This window comes from Salvelinus fontinalis, chromosome 22 (assembly GCF_029448725.1).
Source record: "Salvelinus fontinalis isolate EN_2023a chromosome 22, ASM2944872v1, whole genome shotgun sequence".
Taxonomy (NCBI): domain Eukaryota; kingdom Metazoa; phylum Chordata; class Actinopteri; order Salmoniformes; family Salmonidae; genus Salvelinus; species Salvelinus fontinalis.
The window spans coordinates 42,338,820-42,363,319 of NC_074686.1; the positions used below are offsets into that span (position 1 = coordinate 42,338,820).

Sequence of the window (24,500 nt, forward strand, 5' to 3'; positions counted from 1 at the left end):
ACCTCAAATCTTTCTCTCGACCTGTGTGAACCTACGTTGCAAACTTTTATTCATAGTCTTAAAGAGCAGCTACTCCTCTGCTTTCTATCCGTTATTTTCTATACACCTCAGTGTGCAAAGCTATTGCCATCTTTCCTATCCAAAACATCCAAAGGAAATATGTTCTTTGTCTGATACGAACGTAAATTTCATGGATGGCGTCCAGCAATTCAAGATCATCACCACCTGATCAAATGAAACAAATGTCATAAATATATCTGCTAAACTATTCCTCATCAAGAGGGTGTAAATGTCGATTAAACATTATTTGAGTCAAATAACAGAAATTGACTTACCGCTGAGCTTGTCTAATGAAATATTGACTAAGAATTATTTTAAGTTTGAATGTTGATATTATCTTCGGGATCAAAGAACTGAAATGGAGCACAATGAATTTATGGGGAAATTTGATTTGGACTTTCTATACAATAATAATCCACATTCTAGGTTTATCAAAGGGTAAACTTTTGGAGGGGTCCACTTGTTTTATCAGTGTTTATGTCCTAAATGACCCCCTATTACCTAAATCAGGGCACTACTTTTGACTAGGGGGCTATTCAGACTTGTTCTTCTTTGCCTGGGACAGTGGGACATCTTGTTCATAATACCTACTGTAGACTGAGTTGTGTCTGCTAAGAAGAACATTAAACTAGCTGAGGAATGAAGTCTCACTTCATAATGGAAACGGTATAACTGAACATGTGTTTACATTTGTGCACCTAAAGAACTAAACACGTACTGTTTTTCAAATACAGAACTTGTTGACTGAAATGACACCACAAAACAACTGAATGGACAAAACATGAATAAGAACTAATAGAGATATATAAAATACAAATTAATAATACAATTATGCCTATTATAACCATCCCTGGAAAAATTGAAATGTTCTGTGTTCGCCATGTACCAGGCTCGTTGTCTGATTGGGCCAGAGCGGCAGTAGTCTGGTTCTTGGCATTCTGGGAAATAAACAGAGCAGTATCTGGTGTATCAATAGCATGTAGCGTCTATCAGCACCTACAATTCTGGGTGAAGCAAGAAACAATACGTAGTTGGCTATCAGACTGACGTCGGTGCTCCGGTTGTCACTTTGCCCCGGGAAGAGAAAAATAAGGACGTTTTTCGGGTGAATCACGCGTTGGAATGGATTTCCAGGACTTTGCACACGCAGCAGCTAGTAAAGTGGAGTATATATCAACGGAGTAGAAACGCGCTGCAACGTTTCGCTAAATAGGACCCCAAGAGTTGCAAAAGTCTTGTACGGATTTATCTTTGAACCGTTTTGTATCTATACGAATAGTAAACATGATCTGACATTTTTAGCAATAACGTGACTTTCTTGTCAGTTTGTTGCTGCCCTTTTCCTCGGCTTGACAGATTTTCGTCGACCGATGCTTTTCAACTCAGTGGTTTTGGGGGGGATGACAACTGGTGTGAGTAATTTATGGCGTTTGACTCCCAGCCGATGTGAACGTTAGTCATAAGTGATTGAACTGACGTGTCTCCCAATTTGGTGAACACAAGATAACGGTCACACCGGACTAGGATTATGTTAATGGCAACTCGGATTGGAAGAATTTTAATTTTTGAAGTCTGTGTAAACAATTGTCCTGTGTACTGATAAAGTGACGGGTCCGCAGCACAGAAGAGATCGATAACCTCCGTGTCAGCACGTTTTTACCCTACTTATCTTTCTCAGTTGTCATTCTATTTTTGTTCGAGCCCGGTCGTTTCTACAATGGAAACGATCGTATTCAAGTTACAACGCTCATCGTTAATCTGAGCATCACCATCAGAACGACTGGCTATCTTCCCGAGACTCCGTGGTAGGAGAATCATGTGGGGCCCTGCGCCACCATCCCTGCAGGTCGCCGTAAAAGTCCTGAAACACGCCGCTGTCAAAGGACAGATCCAGATGAACCGCTGGCTCCAGAGATCCTCCCCGGACGAGTGCGATAAAGTTGACCTCTTGATATGCAACGCCTTTGACGAGAGAGGAGGCGCCGTCGGCAAGTCTGACGGAGACCCGGGGAGCATCGTTGACGCTGGCGTGCCATTCACCGGTGGCATCACCAACGGTGATTTCAGACACCCGTGTTGTATTACCACGTGTTGTTTCAAGAGCAGCCTCCTGGCGTGCATTCTGACAGCTGTGTGCTTCTCCTCCGTGGCTCTCGTCCGACAGTACCTCAAGGACCTTCTCCTCTGGGTGGAGAGCTTGGACAGCCTGGTTGGAGTCCTGCTGTTCGTAGTCGGTCTGATCATTGTCTCCTTCCCATTCGGCTGGGGCTACATCGTACTGAACGTGGCTGCGGGATACCTCTACGGCTTCGTGCTGGGTATGGGACTGGTGATGGTGGGGGTGCTCATCGGTACCTTCGTGGCTCACCTGGTGTGTAAGAGACTGTTGACAGACTGGGTGGTCAACAAGGTGGGGAACTCTGAACAGCTCAGTGCTGTGATACGGGTGGTGGAGGGGGGGAGCGGACTCAAAGTTGTGGCCTTAGCGAGACTCACGCCCATTCCGTTTGGACTCCAGAATGCAGTGTTTTCAGTGAGTATGGTTGAAATTCTTTATTATTTCTTGCAAGTGAAATTGCTGATGGTGTCCATGGTGATGGTGTCCATGGTCTGTGACGTTGCTGACGGTGTCCATGGTGACGGTGTCCATGGTGACGGTGTCCATGGTGACGGTGTCCATGGTCTGTGAAGATGTATGGATCCCTATTGGGACCCCATTCCCATAGTGCTCTGTAAAGGCATCTGCAGGGGGTGGTCGACCTTGTTCCTGGAGGGCCTGGTGGACGTGCAGGCCTTTGTTCCAGCCCTGCTCCAACATATTTGAATGATTCAGGTAATGTGGCCTAGGTCCTGACGACAAGCTGATTTGCAGTATCAGGTGTGTTCAAGCAGGGTTGGAACACAAGCCTGCACGCTTAGGAGAACAAGGTATTTATCTATAAGAACATTCAGTTTGTTGAGCAAGTTATTGACCTATAAGCTGTACCTCAGTTTGTTGAGGAAGTTATTGGCCTATAAGCTGTACCTCAGTTTGTTGAGCTGTACCTCAGTTTGTTGAGCAAGTTATTGGCCTATAAGCTGTACCTCAGTTTGTTGAGCAAGTTATTGACCTATAAGCTGTACCTCAGTTTGTTGAGCTGTACCTCAGTTTGTTGAGCAAGTTATTGGCCTATAAGCTGTACCTCAGTTTGTTGAGCAAGTTATTGACCTATAAGCTGTACCTCAGTTTGTTGAGCTGTACCTCAGTTTGTTGAGCAAGTTATTGACCTATAAACTGTACCTCAGTTTGTTGAGCAAGTTATTGACCTATAAGCTGTACCTCAGTTTGTTGAGCAAGTTATTGACCTATAAACTGTACTCCAATACATAGTATGTGTCCTCAGAATATGTATGGCCTGTTGTCATACATTTATCTGGGTCTTGTCTCTAATACAAAGCCCACTGCCTTTACAAAAGGACAGCAAGGGAAAGTCCTTTTTTGGGGTAGAAGTTCTTTTAGACAGTGTTAACACTAGGCCTACACTTGACAGTCAAGTGACTGGTTGTGGATCCCAAACAGCACCCTAGTCCCATAGGGCTCTGGTCTAAAGTAGTGCACTGTACAGGGAAGAGGGTGTTATTCGGGATCCCTCGTCTGTCTCTCCACACCAAGGACACGATATTTGCTGCCACCTCAGTCTTTTCTGTAACCTGACGCACTTGACCTCCCAATCACTGTTTGAATTATTGATTAACCTTGATGACTCACCTTTCATTCTCTTCCTAGTAATCTGAACGAATCGGTTGTTTTTGTGCATCTGCGATGAGGGAGCTTGGTTCCACATCTGTCTGTGCTATCATGTCAATCCCTTGTCAGTCATGCCGAACATGTCAAATCAAATCAAATTTATTTTTTTATATAGCCCTTCTTACATCAGCTGATATCTCAGTGCTGTACAGAAATCCAGCCTAAAACCCCAAACAGCCCAGCATACTACCCAGCATACTACCCAGCATACCACCCAGCATACCACCCAGCATACTACCCAGCATACTACCCAGCATACTACCCAGCATACTACCCAGCATACCACCCAGCATACCACCCAGCATACCACCCAGCATACCACCCAGCATACCACCCAGCATACCACCCAGCATACCACCCAGCATACCACCCAGCATACCACCCAGCATACCACCCAGCATACCACCCAGCATACCACCCAGCATACTACCCAGCATACTACCCAGCATACCACCCAGCATACCACCCAGCATACCACCCAGCATACCACCCAGCATACTACCCAGCATACCACCCTGTCTGATTTGCCCCATAGTTGCTCACATGTCGGTTTTGTCGCTAAACAACCAACCCGTCTATACACGGGGTACCAGTACCGAGTCGCTGTGCAGAGGTACGAGGTAATAGAGGTAGATATTTACATTTAGACTAGGTAGGGATAAAGTGACTAGGCAACAGGATAGATAATAAACAGTAGCATCAGCGTATGTGATGAGTTAAAATAATTAGTTCAAAAAAGGGTTACTGCAGATAGTCTGGGTAGCTATCGGTTAACTATTTAACTCACTATTTAATAGCCTTATGGCTTGGGGTTAGACGCTATTTATCTCACTATTTAGCAGTCGTATGGCTTGGGGTTAGAAGCTATTTAACTCACTATTTAGCAGTCGTATGGCTTTGGGTTAGAAACTATTTAACTCACTATTTAGCAGTCGTATGGCTTGGGGTTAGAATCTGTTCAGGGTACTGTTGGTTACAGACATGGTGTATCACTACAGCTTCCTGTGTGAAAAGAGAGAACAGTTTATGACTTGGGAGGCTGGAGTCTTTGACAATTTTTTTGGTCTGTGACGTTGCTGACGTGTCCATGGTCTGTGACGTTGCTGACGGTGTCCATGGTCTGTGACGTTGCTGACGGTGTCCATGGTCTGTGACGTTGCTGACGGTGTCCATGGTCTGTGACGTTGCTGACGGTGTCCATGGTCTGTGACGTTGCTGATGGTGTCCATGGTCTGTGACGTTGCTGACGGTGTCCATGGTCTGTGACGTTGCTGACGGTGTCCATGGTCTGTGACGTTGCTGACGGTGTCCATGGTCTGTGACGTTGCTGACGGTGTCCATGGTCTGTGACGTTGCTGACGGTGTCCATGGTCTGTGACGTTGCTGACTGTGTCTATGGTCTGTCACGTTGCTGACGGTGTCTATGGTCTGTCACGTTGCTGATGGTGTCCATGGTCTGTGACATTGCTGACGGTGTCCATGGTGCGATATGCAAATTGGAAGTGTGTCCAGGGTTTCTGGTATGATGGTGTTGATGTGAGCCATGACCAGCCTTTCAAAGCATTTCATGGCTACAGATGTGAGTGCTACGGGGCGCTAGTCATTTAGACAGGTTGCCTTTGCGTTCTTAGGCACAAGGATTATGGTTGTCTGCTTGAAAAATGTAGGTAATACAGACAGTCAGGGAGAGGTTGAAAATGTTAGTGAAGACAGCTGATCAGCGCATGCCCTGAGTACATGTTCACGTAATCCATCTCTCCAGCTGCCTTGTTTAAAGGTCTTACTCACATCGGTTACGGAGAGCAAGATCACACAGTCGTTCAGAACAGCTGGTGCTCTCATGCATGGTTCAGTGTTGCTTGCCTCAAAGCGAACAGAAGGTATTTAGCACGTCTGGTAGGCCCACATCATCAACATCACTGGGCAGCTCTCAGCTGGGTTTGCCTTTGTAATCCGTTATAGTTTGCAAGCCCTGCCACATGTGACGAGCATCAGAGCCAGTGTAGTAGGATTTGATCTTAGTAGTGTATTGACGTTTTGACTGTTGGATGGCTCGTCAGAGATCATAAAGGGGTTAGAGTCCCGCTGCTTGAAGGCGGCAGCTCTAGCTCAGTGCGTATGTTGCCTGTAATCCATGGCTTCTGGTTGGGATATGCACGTACAGTCACTGGAAACGTCATCGATGCACTTATTAATGAAGCCTGTGACTGATGTTGTGTACTCTTCAATGCCATTGGAGGAATCCCAGAACATATTCCAGTCTGTGCTAGTGAAACAGTCCTGTAGCTTAGCATCCACTTCACTTGACCACTTCTGTATTCGCTGGTACTTCCTGTTTTGAGTTTTTGCTTGTAAGCAGGAATCGGGAAGATAGAGTTGTGGTCAGATTTGCCAAATGGAGGGCGAGGAAGAGCTTTGTACGCATCCCTGTGTGTGGAGTAAAGGTGGTCCAGAGTTTTTTTGTATTTTATTTTTCTCTAGTTGCACAGGTGGTAAAAAATGACGTAAAACGGATATCAGTTTCCCTGCATTAAATTCACCGGCCACGAGCTCCGCTTCTTGATGTACATTTTATTTCTTGCTCTATATAGTTGAGTGCGGTCCTAGTGCCAGAATCGGTTGGTTTGTGGTAAATGGACAGCTACGAAAATACAGAAAAATGATCTTGGTAAATAGTATGGTCTGCAGTTTATCATGAGTACTTCTAACGCAGGTCAGCAAAACCTCGACACTATCTTTTCACGTACGTTTTATGTTGAAAGTCAAGTGTTTTATTATTTTTGCAACTGTAGTGTTTCTTCACAGGAAATTCACACCTTCAGAAAATTCTACACCTTCAGAAAATAGCTTCGTTTTGATCAGTTGACAACAGAGTTCAAGCTATTTGGCCGTAGCACATTGGCAGTATCTGATCAGCCTGTCAGGAATGTAGCTCACCCACTATAAATATTATCCACAAAACATGTCCCTTTTTAAATCATACACATCATTTATGCAATCTAACAGCATAGATAACAAGCTAGCTTGCTAACTAGACTACCGAACTTGCTAGCTCACCTGACTAGCCAAGTTAGTTGCGTTGTTCCTTGCATACGATTGCATGTTGTCTTGGGGGCCGCATGCAGCCTTGGAGACGGAGCTGCTTGTTAGGTATCGTTCAGGGCTTAAATACCTCACGAGTGCATTTTGAACACCGGGCTCCTTGATGAGGTGGGGATCGTTCATCTCAACAAATTAATGAAAAAGGGACATGTTTTGTGGATGATATTTATAGTTCAGTATCCTGACAGGCTGATCAGATACTGAACGAGCCTATCAGAACAATGTACCCATCCTAGACCTAACATCTGGTGTGCCTGAGAGAGCAATGATTAGTAGGGATGGGCATTAAACATTTGTTGACTGTTTGAGTACTGGCGTGATCCTGCACTGAAAATAAAATGCAGATTCATCTACAGGGCATTCAGAAAGTATTCAGACCCCTTCACTTTTCCACATTTTTGTTATCTCGATCTCCACAAAACTTTTGTTATGTAGTGATCTCGACATAACGAAGGAATTATTGTAATATTTTTTACCCATTTTTCTCCCCAATTTTGTGATATCTAATTGATAGTTAATTTTTGTCCCATCGCTGCAACTCCCCTACGGACTCGGGAGAGGTGAAGGTCGAGAGCCATGTGTCCTCCGAAACACGACCCGGCCAAGCCGCACTGCTTCTTGACACAATGCCCACTTAACCCGGAAGCCAGCCGCACCAATGTGTCGGAGGAAACACTGTACAGCTGGCGATCGAAGTCAGCTTGCAAGTGCCCGGCTCGCAGGAAGGAGGCGCTAGAGCGCGATGGAACAAGGGAATCCCGGCCTGCTAAACCCTCTAACCCGGACGACGCTGGGCCAATTGTGCGCCGCCTCACGGGTCTCCCAGTCGCGGCCGACTCTGATGCAGCCTGGTATCGAACCCGGGTCAAGTAGTGACACCTCAAGCACTGAGGTGCAGTGCCTTTAGACCGCTGCGCCACTCGTTGTGACCTGAGGATTCGTCCCAAATGGCACCCTACCCATTACATAGTGCACTAACATGGGAATAGGGTACCGTTTGGGATGCTGGCTGAGTGAGTCGTATAGGATTGTAGCTTCCAACCAGTCAACAGCAAGTCATACTTTTTTAAAGTAGTGCACTATGTAGGACGCAGGATGCCGTTTGGAACAGAGGCACTGTGAGGAACCTTGGTGTTGGAAGTTCCCTGTCCAAAAGGTTATCACGTCCCATGAGTAAGAGTGCTGATATAGGACCCCCCCCTCCCTCCTCCTCCCTATATAATCTTATGCACTGTAATCTAAAAGGTGTAACTGATTACATAGCCTTATCAGCACTTATACTCTGAGTCTATTTAAATACAGCTTCCATGGCTGAGAAGGGGGCGAATTCCATGCCAGCGTATCCCGGGAATCTTTTCCCAGTAACTGGGAGGATGGATGTTTTGACTTTTACATTTGATTAACTTTTTTTTTCTCTGAGAATCATGATGAGTGGCCTTTTTTTAGACCTAAAAATACATCCTGTAAAACCCTGTGGTCTGTGAACCGTACATTATATACAAGACTACATCTTGTTGTCGGTATTCTCCTTAGTGTGCTCTAACATATGGAGTGTCTAGATTGTGAAATACACTTTTTTTCACGTTAATTTATTCAACATGAATTTTTTTTTTTAAATATAATTTAAAATTATTTTTAGGCATATTGCTCAAATATATAGTCTTATATACCACTCAAACATATCCAACTCCCACAGTGGGCTATCTGATGGTTTTAATGATATGACCAATTGTATACATAGAAATTTACATTATAGGTCATTATCCAATCATAGCCCTCCTTTAGGATTGCACATTCAGCAAATCATAAAGCAGAGGGAGTTCCCTTTTTGAAACCATTTTCACATTCACTGTGTTTGTGGGGCTCCTAAAATTGGATTCGGCCTTCAGAATTAGCAGAGAGCCTCCCGTAGATGGCTCGTACCATCAGAATTAGCAGAGAGCCTCCCGTAGATGGCTCGTACCATCAGAATTAGCAGAGAGCCTCCCGTAGATGGCTCGTACCATCAGAATTAGCAGAGAGCCTCCCGTAGGTGGCTCGTACCATCAGAATTAGCAGAGAGCCTCCCGTAGGTGGCTCGTACCATCAGAATTAGCAGAGAGCCTCCCGTAGATGGATCGTACCATCAGAATTAGCAGAGAGCCTCCCGTAGATGGATCGTACCATCAGAATTAGCAGAGAGCCTCCCGTAGATGGCTCGTACCATCAGAATTAGCAGAGAGCCTCCCGTAGATGGCTCGTACCATCAGAATTAGCAGAGAGCCTCCCGTAGATGGCTCGTACCATCAGAATTAGCAGAGAGCCTCCCGTAGATGGCTCGTACCATCAGAATTAGCAGAGAGCCTCCCGTAGATGGCTCGTACCATCAGAATTAGCAGAGAGCCTCCCGTAGATGGCTCGTACCATCAGAATTAGCAGAGAGCCTCCCGTAGATGGCTCGTACCATCAGAATTAGCAGAGAGCCTCCCGTAGATGGCTCGTACCATCAGAATTAGCAGAGAGCCTCCCGTAGATGGCTCGTACCATCAGAATTAGCAGAGAGCCTCCCGTAGATGGCTCGTACCATCAGAATTAGCAGAGAGCCTCCCGTAGATGGATCGTACCATCAGAATTAGCAGAGAGCCTCCCGTAGATGGCTCGTACCATCAGAATTAGCAGAGAGCCTCCCGTAGATGGCTCGTACCATCAGAATTAGCAGAGAGCCTCCCGTAGATGGCTCGTACCATCAGAATTAGCAGAGAGCCTCCCGTAGATGGCTCGTACCATCAGAATTAGCAGAGAGCCTCCCGTAGATGGCTCGTACCATCAGAATTAGCAGAGAGCCTCCCGTAGATGGATCGTACCATCAGAATTAGCAGAGAGCCTCCCGTAGATGGATCGTACCATCAGAATTAGCAGAGAGCCTCCCGTAGATGGATCGTACCATCAGAATTAGCAGAGAGCCTCCCGTAGATGGCTCGTACCATCAGAATTAGCAGAGAGCCTCCCGTAGATGGCTCGTACCATCAGAATTAGCAGAGAGCCTCCCGTAGATGGCTCGTACCATCAGAATTAGCAGAGAGCCTCCCGTAGATGGCTCGTACCATCAGAATTAGCAGAGAGCCTCCCGTAGATGGATCGTACCATCAGAATTAGCAGAGAGCCTCCCGTAGATGGCTCGTACCATCAGAATTAGCAGAGAGCCTCCCGTAGATGGCTCGTACCATCAGAATTAGCAGAGAGCCTCCCGTAGATGGCTCGTACCATCAGAATTAGCAGAGAGCCTCCCGTAGATGGCTCGTACCATCAGAATTAGCAGAGAGCCTCCCGTAGATGGCTCGTACCATCAGAATTAGCAGAGAGCCTCCCGTAGATGGATCGTACCATCAGAATTAGCAGAGAGCCTCCCGTAGATGGATCGTACCATCAGAATTAGCAGAGAGCCTCCCGTAGATGGATCGTACCATCAGAATTAGCAGAGAGCCTCCCGTAGATGGATCGTACCATCAGAATTAGCAGAGAGCCTCCCGTAGATGGATCGTACCATCAGAATTAGCAGAGAGCCTCCCGTAGATGGATCGTACCATCAGAATTAGCAGAGAGCCTCCCGTAGATGGATCGTACCATCAGAATTAGCAGAGAGCCTCTCGTAGATGGCTCGTACCATCAGAATTAGCAGAGAGCCTCCCGTAGATGGCTCGTACCATCAGAATTAGCAGAGAGCCTCCCGTAGATGGATCGTACCATCAGAATTAGCAGAGAGCCTCCCGTAGATGGATCGTACCATCAGAATTAGCAGAGAGCCTCCCGTAGATGGCTCGTACCATCAGAATTAGCAGAGAGCCTCCCGTAGATGGCTCGTACCATCAGAATTAGCAGAGAGCCTCCCGTAGATGGCTCGTACCATCAGAATTAGCAGAGAGCCTCCCGTAGATGGCTCGTACCATCAGAATTAGCAGAGAGCCTCCCGTAGATGGCTCGTACCATCAGAATTAGCAGAGAGCCTCCCGTAGATGGCTCGTACCATCAGAATTAGCAGAGAGCCTCCCGTAGATGGCTCGTACCATCAGAATTAGCAGAGAGCCTCCCGTAGATGGATCGTACCATCAGAATTAGCAGAGAGCCTCCCGTAGATGGATCGTACCATCAGAATTAGCAGAGAGCCTCCCGTAGATGGATCGTACCATCAGAATTAGCAGAGAGCCTCCCGTAGATGGATCGTACCATCAGAATTAGCAGAGAGCCTCCCGTAGATGGATCGTACCATCAGAATTAGCAGAGAGCCTCCCGTAGATGGATCGTACCATCAGAATTAGCAGAGAGCCTCCGTAGATGGATCGTACCATCAGAATTAGCAGAGAGCCTCCCGTAGATGGATCGTACCATCAGAATTAGCAGAGAGCCTCCCGTAGATGGATCGTACCATCAGAATTAGCAGAGAGCCTCCCGTAGATGGATCGTACCATCAGAATTAGCAGAGAGCCTCCCGTAGATGGCTCGTACCATCAGAATTAGCAGAGAGCCTCCCGTAGATGGCTCGTACCTTCAGAATTAGCAGAGAGCCTCCCGTACATGGATCGTACCATCAGAATTAGCAGAGAGCCTCCCGTACATGGATCGTACCATCGGAATTAGCAGAGAGCCTCCCGTAGATGGATCGTACCATCGGAATTATCAGAGAGCCTCCCGTTGATGGCTCGTACCATCGGAATTAGCAGAGAGCCTCCCGTAGATGGCTCGTACCATCGGAATTAGCAGAGAGCCTCCCGTAGATGGCTCGTACCATCGGAATTAGCAGAGAGCCTCCCGTAGATGGCTCGTACCATCGGAATTAGCAGAGAGCCTCCCGTAGATGGATCGTACCATCGGAATTAGCAGAGAGCCTCCCGTAGATGGATCGTACCATCGGAATTAGCAGAGAGCCTCCCGTAGATGGCTCGTACCATCGGAATTAGCAGAGAGCCTCCCGTAGATGGCTCGTACCATCGGAATTAGCAGAGAGCCTCCCGTAGATGGCTCGTACCGTCGGAATTAGCAGAGAGCCTCCCGTAGATGGCTCGTACCGTCGGAATTAGCAGAGAGCCTCCCGTAGATGGCTCGTACCGTCGGAATTAGCAGAGAGCCTCCCGTAGATGGATCGTACCGTCGGAATTAGCAGAGAGCCTCCCGTAGATGGATCGTACCGTCGGAATTAGCAGAGAGCCTCCCGTAGATGGATCGTACCGTCGGAATTAGCAGAGAGCCTCCCGTAGATGGATCGTACCGTCGGAATTAGCAGAGAGCCTCCCGTAGATGGATCGTACCGTCGGAATTAGCAGAGAGCCTCCCGTAGATGGATCGTACCGTCGGAATTAGCAGAGAGCCTCCCGTAGATGGATCGTACCGTCAGAATTAGCAGAGAGCCTCCGTAGATGGATCGTACCGTCAGAATTAGCAGAGAGCCTCCCGTAGATGGATCGTACCGTCAGAATTAGCAGAGAGCCTCCCGTAGATGGATCGTACCATCAGAATTAGCAGAGAGCCTCCCGTAGATGGCTCGTACCATCAGAATTAGCAGAGAGCCTCCCGTAGATGGCTCGTACCTTCAGAATTAGCAGAGAGCCTCCCGTACATGGCTCGTACCATCAGAATTAGCAGAGAGCCTCCCGTAGATGGATCGTACCATCAGAATTAGCAGAGAGCCTCCCGTAGATGGATCGTACCATCAGAATTATCAGAGAGCCTCCCGTAGATGGCTCGTACCATCGGAATTAGCAGAGAGCCTCCCGTAGATGGCTCGTACCATCGGAATTAGCAGAGAGCCTCCCGTAGATGGATCGTACCATCGGAATTAGCAGAGAGCCTCCCGTAGATGGATCGTACCATCGGAATTAGCAGAGAGCCTCCCGTAGATGGATCGTACCATCGGAATTAGCAGAGAGCCTCCCGTAGATGGATCGTACCATCGGAATTAGCAGAGAGCCTCCCGTAGATGGATCGTACCATCGGAATTAGCAGAGAGCCTCCCGTAGATGGATCGTACCATCGGAATTAGCAGAGAGCCTCCCGTAGATGGATCGTACCATCGGAATTAGCAGAGAGCCTCCCGTAGATGGATCGTACCATCGGAATTAGCAGAGAGCCTCCCGTAGATGGATCGTACCATCGGAATTAGCAGAGAGCCTCCCGTAGATGGATCGTACCATCGGAATTAGCAGAGAGCCTCCCGTAGATGGATCGTACCATCGGAATTAGCAGAGAGCCTCCCGTAGATGGATCGTACCATCAGAATTAGCAGAGAGCCTCCCATAGACAGCTCTCTGACCCTCCACACTGTTGAACAAAGAGACTCGCCCAAATCACTCCATTGTTGCGGATACTTGTTAAAAAATAAATGCTGTTCCCCTTCGATGTTTGCTGATCTGATGGCTCTGGATATGTATAATCAGAATATAGTGGTACAGATTCCACCTTCCTGCTTTCTTACCGATCAGTAAACATTTTTTATTTCACCTTTATTTAACCAGGTAGGCCAGTTGAGAACAAGTTCTCCTTTACAACTGCAACCTGGCCAAGATAAAGCAAAGCAGTTCGACACATACAACAACACAGAGTTACACATGGAATAAACAAAACATACTGTCAATAATACAGTAGAAAAGTCTATATACAGTGTGTACAAATGAGGTAGGATAAGAGAGGTAAGGCAATAAATAGGCCATGGTGGCGAGGTAATTACAATATAGAAATTAAACATTGGAGTGGTAGATGGGATCAGGTTTAGTATTGTCTGGAATCTGGAGGGTTGCTATCTTGTAGTAGACACCTGCTGTTGGTTGGAACAATATAGACTAGTAGTTAGTCATTCATTCAATCCCAGACAATTTAACCGGTTTACATTAGTCGTTAAGTGCTAGATTGGCTTACAACTGAGCCGATTGTAGTGTATAGTTGATTTAGGAAAGGCCCTATCCTTTAGACTACTTCTGTTAGTAATGATACTTCTTTAGACTAATGATCTATCCTACATATGTCATTAGTATTGGGCCTACTAGGGCTGGGAGATATAGCCAAAATATCACCACTTTATTTTAAAAAGATTAGATGGTATTTGACGGTATTTTGTGTTTTTGGAATAATAAAACGTAAAAATGTGCATTACCCTAGAGTGTCAACACCAACATTCCAAGTGATTTCAATGGATCTTCTCTCCATTCGGAGTGTTTTCTACTGTTCAATTCAACTACAACCCAAAATGATGTTCTTCATTTCCTGCACTTCCTGCATCAGAGGGCGACACTGCCACGTAGCACTGCACGATATGGGCAAACACTCTAGGCCTCATTTTTAACCGAATGTTGCAATTGCGATTTTGACTTGGAATGTAGAGCAAAACACTTAGGTGAACTGTCGGGAATAATGGAAATATAATGATTATTTATATTCTATAGTTATAATATAATAGTGGGCACTTTGAATACCGTGATTGACATGACGACAATCGAAAATGCCAGAGAGGAGTTATTGTGACAGGGTAGGAACCAAAGTGTTGGTAAGTGTTTCGTAGGGGACCCTATAATCATTGGCTTCATTGAATGTAGAGATTAGCGTCTAACAAGATTTAGACCCAACTTAATAAGAAAATACAAAATAGCTGTTTGCAGATGTAAGAAACACAAACTAACAGTGGATTTATATTGTTTTACTCACGTTGGCCACGGAGAAGGAGAGCCCACAGTCCTTGGTAGCGAGCCGCGTCAGAAGCACTTTGCTATCCTCAAAGCGTGCGAAGAATGTCTTTAGCCTGTCCGGAAGCAAGACGTCAGTCTCGGCGACGTCGTGGTCAGATTTGCCAAAAGGAGGGCTGGGGAGGGCCTTGTAAGCATCCCGGGAAGTTAAAATAGCAATGGTCGAGAGTCTTAGTAGCCCTAGTAGGACAGTCAATATGTTGTTAGAATTTCGGCAGCCTAGTCCGATATGCTTTGTTAAGTCGCACCAGCAGGCCGCCTCGTGCCTCTCCTCGGCCGGTGATGTTTTGGGTCTCTGGAATAAGTCTGTATAGCTCTGAGGAGAGAGAACAAAGGATCTGCTCCAGGGAATTCGTATTCCTGGTCGTAATGCTGGAAGTTCTGAGTTACCGCCGCTCTAATATCCAATAGTCTAAGAGCTAGTCGTGATGCTGCTATCTCCGTCGGTACCGGAGGGGTGTAGAGCCTAACTGCCATAAATACGCAGCGAGTTTCAAGTTTGGAGAAGATCATTTTCACCATAAAAATGCACCTTTTATAATAAAAGCATTATGTGCATAATGGCGTTTGTGGTCACTTTTGATAATGGTGTTTTCCCGCTAATGGAACATTCACACTTATAGCCTACTACCATGTGCCCATTTGAAGCTAAACTTTCTGATTGGTTGCGTCAGCCACATTGTTTTTTTTATGCTAGTGGTTGTATTAATTTGGGATCTATCGCATCCCGCAACTGTCCCAGACTATGTTTTGGAATATTTATTTCTCGCACAGAATAGAATAGGTCGACTTTTGTACTATGGGGGATAGTAGATTGACATAGGCTAGTGCTTTTGCTGTTTGTTAGGCCCACTCATCTTGTTGGCTGACGAAAAGTAAATGTGGACAGTTCTTCCAATATCTTCAATTTGCACCTTGGAATTGGATGTGTCTGTCTTCACTGTATTTTTCACTTTTTAATATCTGAGATTGATTGTTTCCTCTACAGACTAGCGTCCAAGTTGTCCAACAGACATGAAGCTGACTCACGCTACAGGAAGTATTTCCCTATAGGCCGTTCTGGCCGGGACAAGACTAACTCTGAAACACTTTGTTTCAGATCACAGACGTGTCATTGCCAAACTACCTGGTGGCGTCGTCAGTCGGCCTGCTGCCCACACAGCTCCTAAACTCCTACCTGGGCACCACGCTGCGCACCATGGAGGACGTTATCGCAGAACAGAGCGTCAGCGGATACCTTGTCTTCAGTCTACAGGTGAGTCAGAACAGAGAGTTAGATACCTTGTCTTCAGTCTACAGGTGAGTCAGAACAGAGAGTTAGATACCTTGTCTTCAGTCTACAGGTGAGTCAGAACAGAGAGTTAGATACCTTGTCTTCAGTCTACAGGTGAGTCAGAACAGAGAGTTAGATACCTTGTCTTCAGTCTACAGGTGAGTCGGAACAGAGAGTTAGATACCTTGTCTTCAGTCTACAGGTGAGTCAGAACAGAGAGTTAGATACCTTGTCTTCAGTCTACAGGTGAGTCAGAACAGAGAGTTAGATACCTTGTCTTCAGTCTACAGGTGAGTCAGAACAGAGAGTTAGATACCTTGTCTTCAGTCTACAGGTGAGTCAGAACAGAGAGTTAGATACCTTGTCTTCAGTCTACAGGTGAGTCAGAACAGAGAGTTAGATACTTTGTCTACAGGTGAGTCAGAACAGAGAGTTAGATACCTTGTCTTCAGTCTACAGGTGAGTCGGAACAGAGAGTTAAATACCTTGTCTTCAGTCTACAGGTGAGTCGGAACAGAGAGTTAGATACCTTGTCTTCAGTCTACAGGTGAGTCAGAACAGAGAGTTAGATACCTTGTCTTCAGTCTACAGGTGAGTCAGAACAGAGAGTTAGATACCTTGTCTACAGTCTACAGGTGAGTCAGAACAGAGAGTTAGATACCTCGTCTACAGTCTACAGGTGAGTCAGAACAGAGAGTTAGATACCTCGTCTTCAGTCTACAGGTGAGTCAGAACAGAGTTAGATACCTCGTCTTCAGTCTACAGGTGAGTCAGAACAGAGAGTTAGATACCTTGTCTACAGGTGAGTCAGAACAGAGAGTTAGATACCTTGTCTACAGGTGAGTCAGAACAGAGAGTTAGATACCTTGTCTTCAGTCTACAGGTGAGTCGGAACAGAGAGTTAGATACCTTGTCTACAGGTGAGTCAGAACAGAGAGTTAGATACCTTGTCTACAGGTGAGTCAGAACAGAGAGTTAGATACCTTGTCTACAGGTGAGTCAGAACAGAGAGTTAGATACCTTGTCTTTAGTCTACAGGTGAGTCGGAACAGAGAGTTAGATACCTTGTCTACAGGTGAGTCGGAACAGAGAGTTAGATACCTTGTCTACAGGTGAGTCAGAACAGAGTGTTAGATACCTTGTCTTCAGTCTTCAGGTGAGTCAGAACAGAGAGTTAGATACCTTGTCTTCAGTCTTCAGGTGAGTCAGATCAGAGAGTTAGATACCTTGTCTTCAGTCTTCAGGTGAGTCAGAACAGAGAGTTAGATACCTTGTCTTCAGTCTACAGGTGAGTCAGAACAGAGTGTTAGATACCTTGTCTACAGGTGAGTCAGAACAGAGAGTTAGATACCTTGTCTTCAGTCTTCAGGTGAGTCAGAACAGAGAGTTAGATACCTTGTCTACAGGTGAGTCAGAACAGAGTGTTAGATACCTCGTCTTCAGTCTACAGGTGAGTCAGAACAGAGAGTTAGATACCTTGTCTTCAGTCTACAGGTGAGTCAGAACAGAGAGTTAGATACCTTGTCTTCAGTCTACAGGTGAGTCAGAACAGAGTGTTAGATACCTTGTCTACAGGTGAGTCAGAACAGAGAGTTAGATACCTTGTCTTCAGTCTACAGGTGAGTCAGAACAGAGAGTTAGATACCTTGTCTTCAGTCTACAGGTGAGTCAGAACAGAGTGTTAGATACCTTGTCTTCAGTCTACATGTGAGTCAGAACAGAGAGTTAGATACCTTGTCTTCAGGTGAGTAAGAACAGAGCATCAGCGGATACCTTGTCTTCAGTCTACAGGTGAGTCAGAACAGAGAGTTAGATACCTTGTCTACAGGTGAGTCAGAACAGAGAGTTAGATACCTTGTCTACAGGTGAGTCAGAACAGAGTGTCAGTGGATACCTTGTCTACAGGTGAACCAGCAGCAGGGGTCTGTCCCTAGGGGCCTGTTAAACCTCGTCCTGGACTGTATACTCACTAGATATTCTCAATTGAAAGTGTCTCTTTGTCCAGGCTTGATCTGTGTCCTGAAAACTAGCCGTTTCAACCCTGTGCTTTTTGTAGAATGACAGTCTTTTTCGTAGCATGCCAGTCTTTTTGTAGAATGCCAGTCTTTTTGTAGAATGCCAGTCCTTTTTGTAGAATGCCAGTCCTTTTTGTAGAATGCCAGTCATTTTCGTAGCATGCCAGTCTTTTTGTAGAATGCCAGTCCTTTTTTGTAGCATGCCAGTCTTTTTGTAGAATGCCAGTCCTTTTTTGTAGAATGCCAGTCCTTTTTGTAGAATGCCAGTCTTTTTTTGTAGAATGCCAGTCCTTTTGTAGAATGCCAGTCCTTTTTGTAGAATGCCAGTCCTTTTTTGTAGAATGCCAGTCTTTTTTGTAGAATGCCAGTCTTTTTGTAGAATGCCAGTCTTTTTGTAGAATGCCAGTCTTTTTGTAGAATGCCAGTCTTTTTTGTAGAATGCCAGTCCTTTTTGTAGAATGCCAGTCCTTTTTGTAGAATGCCAGTCCTTTTGTAGAATGCCAGTCCTTTTTGTAGAATGCCAGTCTTTTTTGTAGAATGCCAGTCTTTTTGTAGAATGCCAGTCTTTTTGTAGAATGCCAGTCTTTTTGTAGAATGCCAGTCTTTTTTGTAGAATGCCAGTCTTTTTTGTAGAATGCCAGTCTTTTTTGTAGCATGCCAGTCTTTTTGTAGCATGCCAGTCTTTTTGTAGCATGCCAGTCTTTTTGTAGCATGCCAGTCTTTTTGTAGCATGCCAGTCTTTTTGTAGCATGCCAGTCTTTTTGTAGCATGCCAGTCTTTTTGTAGCATGCCAGTCTTTTTGTAGCATGCCAGTCTTTTTGTAGCATGCCAGTCTTTTTGTAGCATGCCAGTCTTTTTGTAGCATGCCAGTCTTTTTGTAGCATGCCAGTCTTTTTGTAGCATGCCAGTCTTTTTGTAGCATGCCAGTCTTTTTGTAGAATGCCAGTCCTTTTTTGTAGCATGCCAGTCTTTTTGTAGAATGCCAATCTTTTTGTAGAATGCCAGTCCTTTTTGTAGAATGCCAGTCGTTTTGTAGAATGCCAGTCTTTTTGTAGAATGCCAGTCTTTTTGTAGAATGCCAGTCTTTTTGTAGAATGCCAGTCCTTTTTGTAGAATGCCAGTCTTTTTGTAGCATGCCAGTCTTTTTGTAGCATTCCAGTCTTTTTGTAGCATGCCAGTCTTTTTGTAGCATGCCAGTCTTTTTGTAGCATGCCAGTCTTTTTCGTAGCATGCCAGTCTTTTTCGTAGCATGCCAGCCTTTTTCGTAGAATGCCATTCCTTTTTCGTAGAATGCCATTCCTTTTTCGTAGAATGCCATTCCTTTTTCGTAGAATGCCATTCCTTTTTCGTAGAATGCCAGTCTTTTTGTAGAATGCCAGTCATTTTTTGTAGAATGCCAGTCATTTTTTGTAGAATGCCAGTCTTTTTGTAGAATGCCAGTCTTTTTGTAGAATGCCAGTCTTTTTGTAGAATGCCAGTCTTTTTGTAGAATGCCAGTCTTTTTGTAGAATGCCAGTCCTTTTTTGTAGCATGCCAGTCTTTTTGTAGAATGCCAATCTTTTTGTAGAATGCCAGTCCTTTTTGTAGAATGCCAGTCGTTTTGTAGAATGCCAGTCTTTTTGTAGAATGCCAGTCGTTTTGTAGAATGCCAGTCTTTTTGTAGAATGCCAGTCTTTTTGTAGAATGCCAGTCTTTTTGTAGAATGCCAGTCTTTTTGTAGAATGCCAGTCTTTTTGTAGAATGCCAGTCTTTTTGTAGAATGCCAGTCTTTTTGTAGAATGCCAGTCCTTTTTGTAGAATGCCAGTCCTTTTTGTAGAATGCCAGTCCTTTTTGTAGAATGCCAGTCTTTTTGTAGAATGCCAGTCCTTTTTTGTAGAATGCCAGTCCTTTTTTGTAGCATGCCAGTCTTTTTGTAGCATGCCAGTCTTTTTGTAGCATGCCAGTCTTTTTGTAGCATGCCAGTCCTTTTTTGTAGAAGGCCAGTCCTTTTTTGTAGAAGGCCAGTCCTTTTTTGTAGAAGGCCAGTCCTTTTTTGTAGAAGGCCAGTCCTTTTTTGTAGAAGGCCAGTCCTTTTTTGTAGAAGGCCAGTCCTTTTTTGTAGAAGGCCAGTCCTTTTTTGTAGAAGGCCAGTCCTTTTTTGTAGAAGGCCAGTCCTTTTTTGTAGAAGGCCAGTCCTTTTTTGTAGAAGGCCAGTCCTTTTTTGTAGAAGGCCAGTCCTTTTTTGTAGAAGGCCAGTCCTTTTTTGTAGAAGGCCAGTCCTTTTTTGTAGAAGGCCAGTCCTTTTTTGTAGAAGGCCAGTCCTTTTTTGTAGAAGGCCAGTCCTTTTTTGTAGAAGGCCAGTCCTTTTTTGTAGAAGGCCAGTCCTTTTTTGTAGAAGGCCAGTCCTTTTTTGTAGAAGGCCAGTCCTTTTTTGTAGAAGGCCAGTCCTTTTTTGTAGAAGGCCAGTCCTTTTTTGTAGAAGGCCAGTCCTTTTTTGTAGAAGGCCAGTCCTTTTTTGTAGAAGGCCAGTCCTTTTTTGTAGAAGGCCAGTCCTTTTTTGTAGAAGGCCAGTCCTTTTTTGTAGAAGGCCAGTCCTTTTTTGTAGAAGGCCAGTCCTTTTTTGTAGAAGGCCAGTCCTTTTTTGTAGAAGGCCAGTCCTTTTTTGTAGAAGGCCAGTCCTTTTTTGTAGAAGGCCAGTCCTTTTTTGTAGAAGGCCAGTCCTTTTTTGTAGAAGGCCAGTCCTTTTTTGTAGAAGGCCAGTCCTTTTTTGTAGAAGGCCAGTCCTTTTTTGTAGAAGGCCAGTCCTTTTTTGTAGAAGGCCAGTCCTTTTTTGTAGAAGGCCAGTCCTTTTTTGTAGAAGGCCAGTCCTTTTTTGTAGAAGGCCAGTCCTTTTTTGTAGAAGGCCAGTCCTTTTTTGTAGAAGGCCAGTCCTTTTTTGTAGAAGGCCAGTCCTTTTTTGTAGAAGGCCAGTCCTTTTTTGTAGAAGGCCAGTCCTTTTTTGTAGAAGGCCAGTCCTTTTTGTAGAATGCCAGTCCTTTTTTGTAGAATGCCAGTCCTTTTTGTAGAATGCCAGTCCTTTTTGTAGAATGCCAGTCCTTTTTTGTAGAATGCCAGTCTTTTTTGTAGAATGCCAGTCTTTTTTGTAGAATGCCAGTCCTTTTTTGTAGAATGCCAGTCCTTTTTTGTAGAATGCCAGTCCTTTTTTGTAGAATGCCAGTCCTTTTTTGTAGAATGCCAGTCCTTTTTTGTAGAATGCCAGTCCTTTTTTGTAGAATGCCAGTCCTTTTTTGTAGAATGCCAGTCCTTTTTTGTAGAATGCCAGTCCTTTTTTGTAGAATGCCAGTCCTTTTTTGTAGAATGCCAGTCCTTTTTTGTAGAATGCCAGTCCTTTTTTGTAGAATGCCAGTCCTTTTTTGTAGAATGCCAGTCCTTTTTGTAGAATGCCAGTCTTTTTTGTAGAATGCCAGTCTTTTTTGTAGAATGCCAGTCTTTTTTGTAGAATGCCAGTCTTTTTTGTAGAATGCCAGTCTTTTTTGTAGAATGCCAGTCCTTTTTTGTAGAATGCCAGTCTTTTTTGTAGAATGCCAGTCTTTTTTGTAGAATGCCAGTCCTTTTTTGTAGAATGCCAGTCCTTTTTTGTAGAATGCCAGTCCTTTTTTGTAGAATGCCAGTCTTTTTGTAGAATGCCAGTCTTTTTGTAGAATGCCAGTCCTTTTTTGTAGAATGCCAGTCCTTTTTTGTAGAATGCCAGTCCTTTTTTGTAGAATGCCAGTCTTTTTGTAGCATGCCAGTCTTTTTGTAGCATGCCAGTCCTTTTTTGTAGAATGCCAGTCCTTTTTTGTAGAATGCCAGTCCTTTTTTGTAGAATGCCAGTCCTTTTTTGTAGAATGCCAGTCCTTTTTTGTAGAATGCCAGTCCTTTTTTGTAGAATGCCAGTCCTTTTTTGTAGAATGCCAGTCCTTTTTTGTAGAATGCCAGTCCTTTTTGTAGAATGCCAGTCCTTTTTTGTAGAATGCCAGTCCTTTTTTGTAGAATGCCAGTCCTTTTTTGTAGAATGCCAGTCCTTTTTTGTAGAATGCCAGTCCTTTTTTGTAGAATGCCAGTCCTTTTTTGTAGAATGCCAGTCCTTTTTGTAGAATGCCAGTCCTTTTTGTAGAATGCCAGTCCTTTTTTGTACGGTCCTAAAACTATATGGTTCTATAACACGGTTCTGTTTCCCTCTCTCTCAGATCATCATCAGTATAGGCCTGATGTTCTATGTGGTTCTAAATCACGGTTCTGTTTCCCTCTCTCTCTCAGATCATCATCAGTATAGGCCTGATGTTCTATGTGGTCCATCGGGCCCAGGTGGAGCTGAATGCAGCCATCGCTGCCTGTCAGATGGAGCTGAAGACATCACGCATGAATGGCGCTTCCACCAATCACAGCGGCTTCACCTACTGCAGCAAGAGGGCGTCGGCCGGGGGTGGGATCATCAACGTGGTTTAATAAATATCTCAAAACCCTGATTGGACACGAGCGAATGGGATCAAACTGAACACTGACTGGCCAGTAGAGCAGATCTGATATCTTCCACGACGAGGAGGACCTACCAAATAGCGACGCTGATTGTGTGGATCTATGGGGCTTGGTAGCTGCAGCTGAGGGCTGCCAGGTGTTTAGTAGCCAGGCACGGGTGGCGTTGTCGTCACGGACTTCGCTACGACCTGAACACTATGCAGCACAGCTCACCGTTCAGATCTCAATGAGACCCAAGGGCTTCTCTTCTACAGTGTGGGACCAGGGCGCTATGCTATATGTTGACCTCGTTTCTAACGATGGCAACAGGAAGACATGGTTTAAGCATACACTACGAGGCCTTTCTTTTCTATTGGTTAGTCTTTTTGTTTTTCTCTCTCACCGTAAGAAGCAGTACGCCAACTTATTGTTCCCGCTCTGTTACTGGGGTAGAGGCTGATTGACGTATGGCTTAATGAGGTATGGCTTAATGATGAGGTATGGCTTAATGATGAGGTATGGCTTAATGATGAGGTATGGCTTAATGATGACGTATGGCTTAATGATGACGTATGGTTTAATGATGACGTATGGCTTAATGATGAGGTATGGCTTAATGATGAGGTATGGCTTAATGATGACGTATGGCTTAATGATGACGTATAGTGTAATGAGGTATGGCTTAATAATGAGGTATGGCTTAATGATGACGTATGGTTTAATGATGACGTATGGCTTAATGATGAGGTATGGTTTAATGATGACGTATGGTTTAATGATGACGTATGGCTTAATGATGAGGTATGGCTTAATGATGAGGTATGGCTTAATGATGAGGTATGGCTTAATGATGAGGTATGGCTTAATGATGACGTATGGCTTAATGATGACGTATGGCTTAATGATGACGTATAGTGTAATGAGGTATGGCTTAATGATGAGGTATGGTTTAATGATGAGGTATGGCTTAATGATGACGTATGGCTTAATGATGACGTATGGCTTAATGATGACGTATAGTGTAATGAGGTATGGCTTAATGATGAGGTATGGTTTAATGATGAGGTATGGTTTAATGATGACGTATGGCTTAATGATGACGTATGGCTTAATGATGACGTATGGCTTAATGATGACGTATGGTTTAATGATGACGTATGGCTTAATGATGACGTATGGCTTAATGATAAGGTATGGCTTAATGATGACGTATGGTTTAATGATGACGTATGGCTTAATGATGACGTATGGCTTAATGATGACGTATGGCTTAATGATGACGTATGGCTTAATGATGACGTATGGCTTAATGATGACGTATGGCTTAATGATGAGGTATGGCTTAATGATGAGGTATGGCTTAATGATGAGGTATGGCTTAATGATGACGTATGGCTTAATGATGACGTATAGTGTAATGAGGTATGGCTTAATGATGAGGTATGGTTTAATGATGACGTATGGCTTAATGACTATAGCTGAGAGGGTCACTACAACAGAGGCACAACCTGGCTGGTCCAAACCTGGCTGGTCACAAATGGCTCCCTATGCACTACTGTAGAGCTCTATGGGTCCTGGTCAAAAGTAGTGCACTTTATATGGAATAGGTTGCCATTTGGGACGTCTGTCTGCTAATAATATGCATGTGTAAAGTAGAAGGGGTCTGTTGCTCTGTTTCCATGGTCCTTCCAAACCTCCCACGCATATTATAGCTGTTTTAGTTACCAACACATTCTGGGGGATTAATTCATTTTGTTTTTATTTGTTTTTTTTGCATTTTTCATGTTGATTTGCAAAATAGTAAAAGGGCATTATTTGGCTAGGTTTATCAGGTCTGTAGTTGAATTCTGTTTAATTGTGCCTTATTGCTTAGAATAGAGAGAGGCAGAGCTCTCTGTTGGTGTTACCAAGCTAAGAGTACTGGAGTTCATTAGGCACCAAACGGAAGAAAACAGGGAGCGACTCAACTTAACTTGTCCAATAAGAAACAATTGTTTTCATTTTCCGTTACATAACGTTTTGCTACAGTGATTGCTGATGAATAGGACCCAGGTGGTGAGTGCTGGCAAGGCCAACGGGA

At 44.7% G+C, this 24,500-nt stretch overlaps 1 protein-coding gene across 10 annotated transcripts; it reads left to right on the plus strand.

The window, feature by feature from the left end:
• The first annotated feature begins 992 nt into the window (after nucleotides 1-992).
• On the plus strand, nucleotides 993-24,248 carry LOC129820320 (transmembrane protein 64-like). 10 transcript variants are annotated; one of them, XR_008754194.1, is made up of 4 exons: nucleotides 993-2,593; nucleotides 15,755-15,910; nucleotides 22,223-23,827; nucleotides 23,861-24,248. XR_008754194.1 is itself a non-coding variant. In XM_055877391.1 (3 exons), exons 1-3 carry the CDS (start codon nucleotides 1,877-1,879, stop codon nucleotides 22,409-22,411), a joined length of 1,062 nt encoding a protein of 353 aa, XP_055733366.1. In that variant the 5' UTR covers nucleotides 993-1,876; the 3' UTR covers nucleotides 22,412-24,248. The 10 variants fall into 10 exon arrangements, 1 of the variants encoding a protein (XP_055733366.1); XR_008754196.1 differs by having other exon boundaries at nucleotides 22,223-23,809; nucleotides 23,843-24,248; XR_008754195.1 differs by having other exon boundaries at nucleotides 22,223-23,809.
• Nucleotides 24,249-24,500: the final 252 nt, after the last annotated feature.

Coding starts and splice junctions, on each gene's coding strand:
- LOC129820320 (XM_055877391.1), top strand. CDS start 1,877: ATGTGGGGCCCTGCGCCACCATCCCTGCAGGTCGCCGTAAAAGTCCTG. Junction 2,594..15,754: donor TCCAGAATGCAGTGTTTTCA/GTGAGTATGGTT, acceptor ACTTTGTTTCAG/ATCACAGACGTGTCATTGCC. Junction 15,911..22,222: donor ACCTTGTCTTCAGTCTACAG/GTGAGTCAGAAC, acceptor TCTCTCTCTCAG/ATCATCATCAGTATAGGCCT.